This window comes from Conger conger, chromosome 13 (assembly GCF_963514075.1).
Source record: "Conger conger chromosome 13, fConCon1.1, whole genome shotgun sequence".
Taxonomy (NCBI): Eukaryota; Metazoa; Chordata; class Actinopteri; order Anguilliformes; family Congridae; genus Conger; species Conger conger.
In genome coordinates this window covers 45,958,763-45,970,056 of record NC_083772.1, presented here as the reverse complement: position 1 = coordinate 45,970,056, position 11,294 = coordinate 45,958,763, and the positions used below count along the sequence as shown (strand labels likewise).

The following is an 11,294-nucleotide window of genomic DNA, read 5'->3' as shown; positions in this document are numbered from 1 at the left end:
GACTGCCCTGGAACTACTGTCACAGCAAAGACTGGGAGAGGCCAAACACATCCTGATCCACACGGGGACCACCGACCTGAGCACACGCAGGATTGACATAGCCAAGGCCCTGAAACAGGTGGCAGTTAAGGCCACACACCCAGGACCTCCTTGCTGTGAGGCGGCAGTGCTACCCACTGCACCATCCGTATCTTGAATGTGACAGAATTAAATAAAGGAATAAATGAATAAATAAATAAGTGCATGTCCTCAAAGAATCTGGAGAGCAGGGCTGGTGTGAAACTGCTGTCAGATCAGCCACTCAGACCTCAGTGGCACAATGCTGCCCCCTGCAGGAAGTGATGTCACTAATAAACAGGTTTGTCAAACAGGAAGAGAGAAGTACAGTTTCTCACACACAGACGCTTTAGATACACGGGGGACCTTATGAAACGATTTCACTGTATATTTTTCAGAAGTTAAAGAGTTTTTAAAGATGTTCCTTGATGGATAAATATAGACAGGGGAGAGCAGAGATTTGGTATTCATTTAAAGACATTTCATTTTTAACAGCAGTGAAGGAAAGTGAAACTAAACTACAGATTTAGGAGAAGCCATTACTGAGCTCAGAACAGAGCGAGACAGAATGGCATCTGGATCCTCTCTCCTGGAAGAGGAGCTCTCCTGTCCTGTGTGCTCTGAAATCTTCAGGGATCCTGTTCTTCTGAGTTGCAGTCACAGCTTCTGTAAGGCCTGTCTGCAGCAGTACTGGGATCAGAAGGGATCTCGGGAGTGCCCAGTTTGCAGGAGAAGATCTTCTAAGGAACATCCTCCCTGTAACCTGTCTCTGAGGAATACCTGTGAGGCGTTCTTAAAGGAGAGAAGTCAGAGAGCTGAAGCAGGATCTGAAGTGCTCTGCAGTCTGCACAGTGAGAAACTCAAACTCTTCTGTCTGGATGATCAAACACCTGTCTGTGTTGTCTGTCAAACTTCAAGAAAACATAGAACTCATGTAATGCTACCAGTCCAGGAGGCTTCCGAAGAGTTTAAGGTAAATGTTTGAGAACAGACTTTTATTTAATTAATATTTATCAGATGTTTAGAAAGTTTATATTTTTAGTGCTATCATCTGCTGAGAGCTTGGAGAATGCTCTCTGTTTAACTGGAAACATGAAGAAATGTGTCAGAAATACAGTCATATCTTGATTCTTCATTTTTTAAAAATGATTTAGAATTTCTAATTAAGAAATAATTAACATTATTTCCAAAGGTTTATGTTCTGCAAAAGGAGCCATTTTAATTATCAGGCCTGACTGCAGTTTGAGCGTCTAACTACATGTCACATGACTGACAGAGAGAGACAGGGGGGAGGGGCAGGAGTGTGGAGACATTCTCAGAGCTGTGTTAGGGAGCAGTGCTCAGCAAGGGGTCAAAGTTCATGCCTCAGGTTATTGTGTCACAAGAGACTAAGGATACAGCACATTAAACTTGGGACAAGTTCATTTTACAACCTTTGTGAATTTAATTTTCACCAAAAATACCGAAAATTAGTGGTTTAACTATCTGCAGTCACACCCATTTACAATGGTGTGCAAAAATGTGGGCACCCCTGGTTCAAATGTCTGTTACAATAAATCTGTATGTGTTTGAAAGCAAACCTGAACTCTAAATGGTTAGTTAAACATGAGGCAAAATTTAAACAAGATTGCTTTTTATTTGAATCTTTTTACTCTTTTTACAAAAAGGAAAGGGACCCTTTTGGATTATTCTGAACTTTTTATTTGGAAGTAACTCCATGACTTATAAAGTATCCAACTACAGTGGCTGTTCTGTCTGGTGTTAATAACCGTGGGTTCCTAGAAACAGATGAAGATGGTTAATTTCCACCAAGAAGGAGAAGACTACATAAAAACTCTCAATGTTCAAACGACCTATTTCCACTGTCAGAAACATTATTACAAAATGGTTGAAGTCAAGGAAAGGTCTGGAAGACCAAAAAAGATTTCAAATAGAATGGCCCGAGACTTGGTGAGAAATGCATAATACTTGCGTTCGACCAAATCCATTAATACCGCTGGCAATGAGTATACAATACTGCTCCATGTTTCCCATTCTCACTGTGTCACATGGTCTGTCAGACCAAAGCCCTGTAGTCATTTGTGGTCTTAGACTGCCACCTTGTGGCGTAAGGTTGTTAGTAGCTAATGCATATATTATATATAATTTTATAGTAACATTGCTAGAATTGCTGCCATTTTATAAGTAATGTTGTAATCTCTGTAATGTAATGCAATGTTGCAGTCTTCTACATATTTGTTTAATGCATTCCTGAGGCTGACCATATTTTATTGTATTTGTTTTATTTACACACACAAACACACACACACACACAAACCATAATGCAACAATTTCCACCTGCAAATGTTGATTCAATAATCGAAAGGAAGTCTGAAGTTGGGTTTGGGTAGAACCTGTCACATCACGTACATCATACCTCACACAACATACTTTAAACAACAAAGACCTACATGGCAGAGTTGCCAGAAAGAAAAGCCTGAAGCTTTCTGGCACAATGTGCTTTTTGGCCACCATCAAAGAAGATATGTTTGGAGAAAAAAGGGTGAAGCCTTTGTAGAGAAGAGCACCTTGCCAACTGTGAAGCATGGAGGTGGATCCGTTATGCTTTGGGGTTGTGTGGCAGCTGGGGGCACAGGACATTGTGTGGGTGGAAGGAAGAATGGATTCCACCAAATACAAATACATTTGAGAGGCTAATGTTCAGTAGCTGCGATGGACTGGTGACCTGTCCAGGGTGTATTCCTGCCTTTTGCCCAATGTATGCTGGGATAGGCTCCAGCCCCCCTGCGACCCTGTTCAGGATAAGCGGGTGAAGATAATGGATGGATGGATGGATGGAATGTTCAGTAGTCAGTCCAGAAGTTGAAGAGAGGTTGGGTGTTCCAGCAATATAATGATCCAAAGCATACCTCAAAATCAACCTCGAAGAAAGACGGATGAAGGTTTTGGAACAGCCACCACAGTCCCCAGACTGTGGAGAGATCTCAAACATGCTGTACATGCAAGGAGGCCGAAGAATATTTCTGAGCGAGAGGTGTTCTGCCAGGAATAATGGGGAAAAATTCTCTCCAGACTCTTTTCTTTTTCCAGAAAATTTCCAAAAGCAAGAATTTAGAGACTCTTAGCTGGCTACAGGAAGCGTCTACCACCTGTTATAGTTGCCCGAGGAGGAGTTGCGAAGTACTAACTGACAGGGTTCCCAAACTTTGCACAGGGCCTTTTTCTTTTCTTTATTATTTTGAAACTGTAAAAAATGTAAATAAATAGTCTTGCTTTAAAATGTGAAGAAATTGCTTCAGTTCACTTAGATATTCATTGTAAAAGGCCTTTTGAGCAGGGGCCCCCAAAAACTTCTGTACCTGGCATGTCCTGTCATAGAGGCAGTGCACTGATATGTGTCTCAGTGAGCACAGTGTGTCTACACAAGATGTGACCTGAGTCTCCATTCTGGCTCTCCTCTGTCTGGACAGGGGCTGTTGTGCTGTCTGTGTAGGCAGACTGTGGGTCTGGTTCCTCAGTAAAGTGTGGACTCTGTCATTTCTTTCCAGGAGAAACTCAGGACTGCACTGGCTCCACTGCAGAAGAAGCTAAAAGCCTTTAATGCAGTGAAACTAGTCTGTGATCAAACAGCAGAGCACATCAAGGTACTGTACTGAGGCCTTTAAATCACAGTGTTGAAAATGCAGCACTGGATTGTGCTGAAATGATGGTGAATAATGTTTATTCCAGAGCCAGGCCCAGCACACAGAGAGACAGATAAAGATGGAGTTTGAGAAACTTCAGCAGTACCTAAAAGAGGAAGAGGCAGCCAGGATCACTGCACTGAGGGAGGAAGAGGAGCAGAAGAGTCAGCTGATGAAGAAGAAGATTGAGAAGATGACAGAAGAGATATCATCCCTTTCAGAACAGATCAGAGCCATAGAACAGGAGCTGGGAGCTGAAGACATCTCATTCCTGCAGGTAAGACCTGTTCACTCTGCGTCTGTAGGACTCTATACAAACTGCTGTTAATGCTCGCAAACATTGATACAAAATCATTGTTACAGTATTCTCTAAAGCACCATTTCACGTAAACGAGCAAATATCATCAAATCTCTTCAAGGTTTTATCAATTATGTGAATTATAGTATCCTTTTATTGCCCTGGTTCTGGTGTCTCTTCAGAGACTGCAGGAGGTCAGCAGGTCAGGCCCAAAGACTGCAGGCCTGGATTAGGGTATCAGTGTGGCTCTGATGTCAGAGGACATCAGCATTACCCCATCCAATCACCCTGTTCCTCTGAAGGCCTGAATCTGAACACAACATATCTTACATCACATCTAAAGCATGTTCAGAAGTCTACAATCAGATATGTGGTTTCTAACACAGTATTAATGGACTGAGTATGGACTATAGTGAGAATAATTCACTCTCCTTATTTCAGAGCTACAAGGACACACAAATCAGGTAAGCAAAATCCATCCTCTCTCATCAGGTCCTGTGAGTGTGTGTCTCTCAGTGGGGCTGTGACTGTGTGTCTCTCAGTGGGGCTGTGAGTGTGTGTCTCTCAGTGGGGCTGTGAATGTGTGTTTCTCAGTGGGGCTGTGAGTGTGTGTCTCTCAGTGGGGCTGTGAGTGTGTGTCTCTCAGTGGGGTCAGGCTGTGAGTGTGTGTCTCTCAGTGGGGCTGTGAGTGTGTGTCTCTCAGTGGGGCTGTGAGTGTGTGTCTCTCAGTGGGGCTGTGAGTGTGTGTCTCTCAGTGGGGTCAGGCTGTGAGTGTGTGTCTCTCAGTGGGGCTGTGAGTGTGTGTCTCTCAGTGGGGTCAGGCTGTGAGTGTGTGTCTCTCAGTGGGGCTGTGAGTGTGTGTCTCTCAGTGGGGCTGTGAGTGTGTGTCTCTCAGTGGGGCTGTGAGTGTGTGTCTCTCAGTGGGGCTGTGTGGCAGAACGCTGGGAGGGATGGAGCCATTTTCTTACAGAATGAAGATCTGATGATGCTGCTGATAATCTCCTATGGTAATGAAGCCACGCCCACAGCACAAGTGACTCCTGAATATTGTTGCAGAGCCCAGTGCACCCTGGGGGATCCAGAGAAGGTCTCAGGAGCGCTGATTGATGTGGCCAAGCACCTGGGCAATCTGAAGTACAGAGTGTTGGAGAAGATGCTGGGGACTGTTCAATACAGTGAGTACTGGGGGCAGGGAGCTCCACATTGTCACTGTACAGGGGGAATCTTCAGCATCCTTTCCACAAGCTGATGAAGCCAGTCAGAGTCATATTGGTCCTGTCTGTGTAAGAGCCCTGGAGTGAAGAGACTGAGCACCAGTCCTTAATCTCACTGATGCTCATAATACAATGCTGCTTTAAGAGTGATACTGTATTTAAGGGGAAGGACAGGAGCTACACAAACACTGACAGGCTTTGCTCCCTCTTACAGGGATTATACAATGTGTGACTTATGAAATATTATCTTCTCTCACACATGTATCTGAGGCTATAGTGTTGTTCTTGTGAAACCCAGTTTATATAATTAGGAGCCTGTTAGATCGATTCTCGGGAAAAGAGTCCAGGGCTGGTGAATAATTTGTCTTACGGCAATAATATTCTGGTCCAGAAGAGCAATGCACAAGACAATGGTCGTACAGATCTTTATAGTATTTTAAACACTCATCATGGGATGGAGGGGCTGTTGATACTGGCTCAATGCCAGCGCCCCCCACTGTAACTCAGAGTTTTACTGATAACTTACTCAGTGTCTGACATGGTGAGTTTATTTTCAATACTCATTACCCAGGAGGGAATTTACCTCCAAATACCACTTACACCTCTCCCTCATCAGTAGGTCCAGCTAAATTCCTGAAGAATGACTCATTGCCATGGGAATGGCACAGGGCATAGGGTTAGTCATATGTAATTAATACAGGCATTTAACTGTCATTCATTTTCACTGATCATACATCATACATTTGTACAATCAGGTTCTATAGGTTTAATACAAACCGCCGTTGTTAGTACCTTCTTTTTCTTTAATATATATGTTTGACTCTCGGCCTGAAAGCAGAGTTTGAGCAGGGAGGGGGAACCTAGCCCAGCTTTCTGGACAAGATGTGTCCTGTTCTTCTGCACACATATGTGTAAATGCACACTTAAATGTGAAATAAACATATTTTGTAATAAATGATAAATAAGAAAACACTTAAAGGAAACGTTTTCTTTTCGCACTTTAAAGATCTATGGTAATTATTAAGTCCTTTTATAAGTCCTTTATTCAGCCCATTGTGTCTGACGGTGTCTCTTTGTGCAGATCAGTGCTGACGTCTCATTCTCTGTCCCTTCAGCTCCTGTGACTCTGGACCCAAACACAGCACATCCCACCCTCTCACTGTATGAGGACCTGACCAGTGTGAGAGACAGTGATGAGAGTCAGCAGGTTCCTGATAATCCAGAGAGATTTGCTGGGTGGTGTGTGCTGGGCTCTGAGGGATTCAGCTCAGGGAGACACTGCTGGGATGTAGAAGTGGGGGGTGTGTACTGGCTGGTGGGTGTGGTTAAAGAGTCCTTCAGCAGGAAAGGGGGTGTGCCTCTGAGCCCAGCAGGAGGAGTGTGGGTTATAGCGCAGTACAGGAGTGGGGAATACAGAGCCCTGACCTCCCCACCTACACCCCTCACTGTGCAGAGGGACCTCCAGAGGGTCAGAGTGCAGCTGGACTGGGACAGGGGGGAGGTGTCGTTCTCTGACCTCCGTAACAACACTCCTCTCTACACTTTTAGACACTCCTTCACTGAGAGACTGTTTCCATTCTTTAGTCCGTCTACTCACGGGATGCAGATCTGTCCACTGAAGGTGTCTGTGAGTGTAAAATAGCACTGTGGGATTGTGCTGAAATAACAGGGCTGTATTTCATCACATCTGGACATGTTTAATATACAATTTGTCAGAAACAAATGGCACATCAAAAACAAAATATTGTTAATTCTTTGAAATGTTAATGCAAACATTCTATAGTGTGTAAAATTTCTAATTTCTTTGATATAACGTTAATGTTATTGCTGAGTAATGGTGGTATTGTAAGTACACTGGTGTGTGTGTGTGTGTGTGTGTGTGTGTGTGCGTAATGAGTAACTCCTGTGTTAAATGGTGGTATTATAAGTACACTGGTGTGTGTGTGATGAGTTGAGTGCAATAAATACACCAGTGTCACTCCAGAGTGCTGCTCTTTTCCATCTGTCTATTTTTACCTTCTGAGAGAACATCAGGCTTCACCACCGGGGAGAGAGGGAGGGAGAGAGAGGAAGAGAGGGAGAGAAAGAGGAAGAGAGGGAGAGGAAGGGAGAGAGGAAGAGGGGGAGAGAGGGAGGGAGAGAGAGGAAGAGAGGGAGAGGGAGGGAGAGAGAGGAAGAGGAAGAGAGGGAGGGAGAGAGAGGAAGAGAGGGAGGGAGGGAGAGAGGGAGGGAGAGAGAGGAAGAGAGGGAGAGGGAGGGAGAGAGGGGAAGAGGAAGAGAGGGAGGGAGGGAGAGAGGGAGGGAGAGAGAGGAAGAGAGGGAGAGGGAGGGAGAGAGAGGAAGAGAGGGAGAGGGAGGGAGAGAGAGAGGGAGGGAGGAAGAGAGGGAGAGGGAATGGAGGGAGAGAGAGGAAGAGAGGGAGAGAGAGGGAGAGAGAGAGGGAGAGGGAGGGAGAGAGAGAGGAAGAGAGGGAGAGGGAGGGAGAGAGGAAGAGAGGGAGAGGGAGAGAGAGAGAGGAAGAGGGAGAGGGAGGGAGGGAGAGAGGAAGTGGGAGAGGGGAGGGAGAGAAGAGAGGGAGAGGGAGGGAGGGGGAGAGGGGAAGAGGGGGAAGGGGAGGGGGGAGGGAGAGAAGAGAGGGAGAGGGAGGGAGGGAGGGGGAGAGAGGGGAGGAAGGGAGGGGGAGAGAGGAAGAGGAAGAGGGGGAGGGGGGAGTGAGAGAAGAGAGGGAGAGGGAGGGAGGGGGAGAGAGGGATGGAAGGGAGGGGGAGAGAGAGAGGAAGAGAGGGAGAGGGAGGGAGAGAGAGAGAGGAAGAGAGGGAGAGGGAGGGAGGGAGAGAGGAAGTGGGAGAGGGGAGAGGGGAGGGAGAGAAGAGAGGGAGAGGGAGGGAGGGGGAGAGAGGAAGAGGGGGAAGGGGAGGGGGGAGGGAGAGAAGAGAGGGAGAGGGAGGGAGGGAAGGGGAGAGAGGGGAGGAAGGGAGGGGGAGAGAGAGGAAGAGGAAGAGGGGGAGGGGGGAGTGAGAAGAGAGGGAGAGGGAGGGAGGGGGAGAGAGGGATGGAAGGGAGGGGGAGAGAGAGAGGAAGGGAGGGAGAGAGAGAGGAAGAGGGGGAGGGAGAGAGAGGGGAAGAGGAAGAGAGGGAGAGGGAATGGAGGGAGAGAAAGAGAGGGAGAGGGAGGGAGGGAGAGAGGGGTGGAAGGGAGGGGGAGAGAGAGAGGAAGAGAGGGAGAGTTAGGGAGAGAGAGGAAGAGGGGGAGAGAGGGAGGAAAAGGAAGAGGGGGAGAGAGGGGAGGAAGAGGAAGAGGGAGAAGAGTTTTTCAGCAACCTGACAACAGAGTGCAGCCATTTTCAGGCTCAGGGGAATGTGCTGCTCTGTGGAGATTTCAATGCCAGAACCGGCCTGGAAAATGAAATTGTTGAAATTAGTGCAAAAGAAAACAAATTTATCATGTCACCAAACTTAGAAAACCCAGCCAACCCTAGACACAACCCTGACTCTGTCATCAACCAATATGGTAAGAAGTTAGTGCACCTCTGTCGAGGCCTAGGCCTGTATTTCCTGAATGGTAGGATGAAAGGGGACTCATTAGGTCGATTCACATACTGCTCAGCTCTTGGGTCTAGTGTAGTTGACTATGCAATTACTGACATGGATCCTTCCTCCATCAACACATTTACTGTAAGACCACAGCTATAGATCAATATATACCTGAAAAGAATGATACAAGTCAAGACAAACCCAAAGAAACTAATTAAAGGGGGAGAGAGGGGGAGAGGGAGGGGGAGAGGGGGGGAGAGGGAGACAGAGGAAGAGGAAGAGGGGGAGAGAAGAGGAGGGGGAGAGGGAGGGGGAGGGAGAGAGAGAGGAAGTGGAAGAGGGGGAGAGAAGGGGAGGGAGAGAGAGAGGAAGTGGAAGAGGGGGAGAGAGGGGGAGGGAGAGAGAGAGGAAGATGAAGAGGGGGAGGGCAGCATTCATACTCACACTCACACACCAACACCGATTGGCTGCCATGCAAGGCACCAACCAGCTCATCAGGAGCATTAAGGGGTTAGGCATCTTGCTCAGGGGCACTTTCACAAACCCAGGGTGGGATCACACCGGCAACCCTCCGACTGCCAGACGACTGCTCTTACCGCCTGAGCCAATGAGACGACTGCTCTTACCGCCTGAGCCAATGAGACGACTGCTCTTACCGACTGAGCCAATGAGACGACTGCTCTTACCGCCTGAGCCAATGAGACGACTGCTCTTACCGCCTGAGCCAATGAGACGACTGCTCTTACCGCCTGAGCCAATGAGACGACTGCTCTTACCGCCTGAGCCAATGAGACGACTGCTCTTACCGCCTGAGCCAATGAGACGACTGCACTTACCGCCTGAGCCAATGAGACGACTGCTCTTACCGCCTGAGCCAATGAGACGACTGCTCTTACCGCCTGAGCCAATGAGACGACTGCTCTTACCGCCTGAGCCAATGTTGCCCGTGTTCTGTGTCCCTGTCCTGTCGAGGTGGACAGTGTTTGAGGTAAACAATGTCATCTGCAATGTGTGTCTTGCCCACACACACATTTTGTTGAGAAGGCACAGATAGAGTGTGAGCAGCAGTTTGGAACAGGACCACGTGTCCTGCTCTTCTGACCTGAACAGGCCAGATAATAATAATAATAATAATAATAATAATTTGTTGTTATTTAGCTGACACTTTAATCCAAAGTGACTTGTATGTAATGTGACTAAGCAGGGGAGAATCCCCCTGGAGAAATGTCGGGTTAAGGGCCTTGCTCAAGGGCCCGACAGCTGTGTGTACCTTATTGTGGGCTTGAACCACCAAACTTCCAGGTCCCAGTTATGTACCTTAACCACTAGGCTACAGATCTCTGACTGGCTGCCCACTAAAAACAGCTTTTCAGTCACAGATGCATCATATTTCAGGAATTAGGGAGTTGTTCATGTGTGTCTGGGGGAGTGTAATGTTTATTTGTTCTTCTTGTTATTTATTATTATTCATATCTGGATATTTGTCATCCATTACATACAATACATTGTATTTGTCTTCCCCTGTGATGTCTGTGTCTGTATGTTTCTGAGCCCTAGTCACTCCCCTATCTGTGTGCTGCACTATTCAGGTGGTTCCGGAAATTTCCAGGTTTCAACGATTCCTTCTCAGCCTCGCTTTGTCTTACTTCCTGCTTTTTCACTAGTTCATGTTGTAGATAGCACTAACGTACTAATAACAACTAACATAGATATTGTTAGTAACTATATTAACACACTGTCGGTCTAACAGTCCCTAGGTTTTGGGTAAATTAGATTTAATCACGTAACTAACAGACTAACGTTATCTCCAGTTTAGATTCTATCACTGATTACTTGCTTTGATTCAGTGAAGTTATACCGTTATCACTACGTCTCTTAACTCTGTGCAATTGCCCACTCCCTAATCCGGAGCCGTTTGTATTACATGTGGGTCTGTGTGTATCCAGTCCACGTTTTCGTTTCCCCTTATTATTGTATTACAACCCAATTATGTCCCTCACCTGTGGTTTATTTGTTAAGCCCTCCTCACTCCCGTGCCCCACCTAGTATGTCACTTCCCTTCATGTATTTAAACCCCAGTCTCTGCTAGAAACTTTGTCAGAATATTGATCATATTTCAGTTGCTGATTCCTTGTAAGCCTGATTTATTGAGATTCCTGAAGACACCCCTTTTTTCGAGTTTGCCTTGCCCCTTTGATTTGTTTGAACATCTGATTATTTGGTTTTTGATATTCATTTTCTGCTTTTGTCAACTTTGTTTTTGCCTAGCCCTTTTGAACCTCAGCCCTCTGATTTCCTGGATTTTGACCCGTTTTTGTTTACTACTTTCCTTTTTGCATCTCGATTTGGCACCGTGTCTTGTGATCTCATGGCTTGTGACTTGGACTGTAATAAAGACAATGTTTTTGGATACTCCTTGGTCTTCGTTTGGGTCTCTGGGACGATACGTAACAGGGATGTTTCGAAACATGAACTGTATTATGCACATTAAATAGTATGTTCATGACA

General features: G+C 46.3%; 1 protein-coding gene across 1 annotated transcript; it reads left to right on the top strand.

The window, feature by feature from the left end:
- Positions 1 to 371: 371 nt before the first annotated feature.
- On the top strand, positions 372 to 7,235 carry LOC133108751 (E3 ubiquitin-protein ligase TRIM35-like). Its single transcript, XM_061218474.1, has 6 exons — positions 372 to 1,030; positions 3,606 to 3,701; positions 3,787 to 4,017; positions 4,480 to 4,502; positions 5,095 to 5,213; positions 6,368 to 7,235. Exons 1-6 carry the CDS (start codon positions 626 to 628, stop codon positions 6,892 to 6,894), a joined length of 1,401 nt encoding a protein of 466 aa, XP_061074458.1. The 5' UTR covers positions 372 to 625; the 3' UTR covers positions 6,895 to 7,235.
- Positions 7,236 to 11,294: the final 4,059 nt, after the last annotated feature.

Coding starts and splice junctions, on each gene's coding strand:
- LOC133108751 (XM_061218474.1), top strand. CDS start 626: ATGGCATCTGGATCCTCTCTCCTGGAAGAGGAGCTCTCCTGTCCTGTG. Junction 3,702..3,786: donor AAACAGCAGAGCACATCAAG/GTACTGTACTGA, acceptor TGTTTATTCCAG/AGCCAGGCCCAGCACACAGA. Junction 4,503..5,094: donor TACAAGGACACACAAATCAG/GTAAGCAAAATC, acceptor ATATTGTTGCAG/AGCCCAGTGCACCCTGGGGG.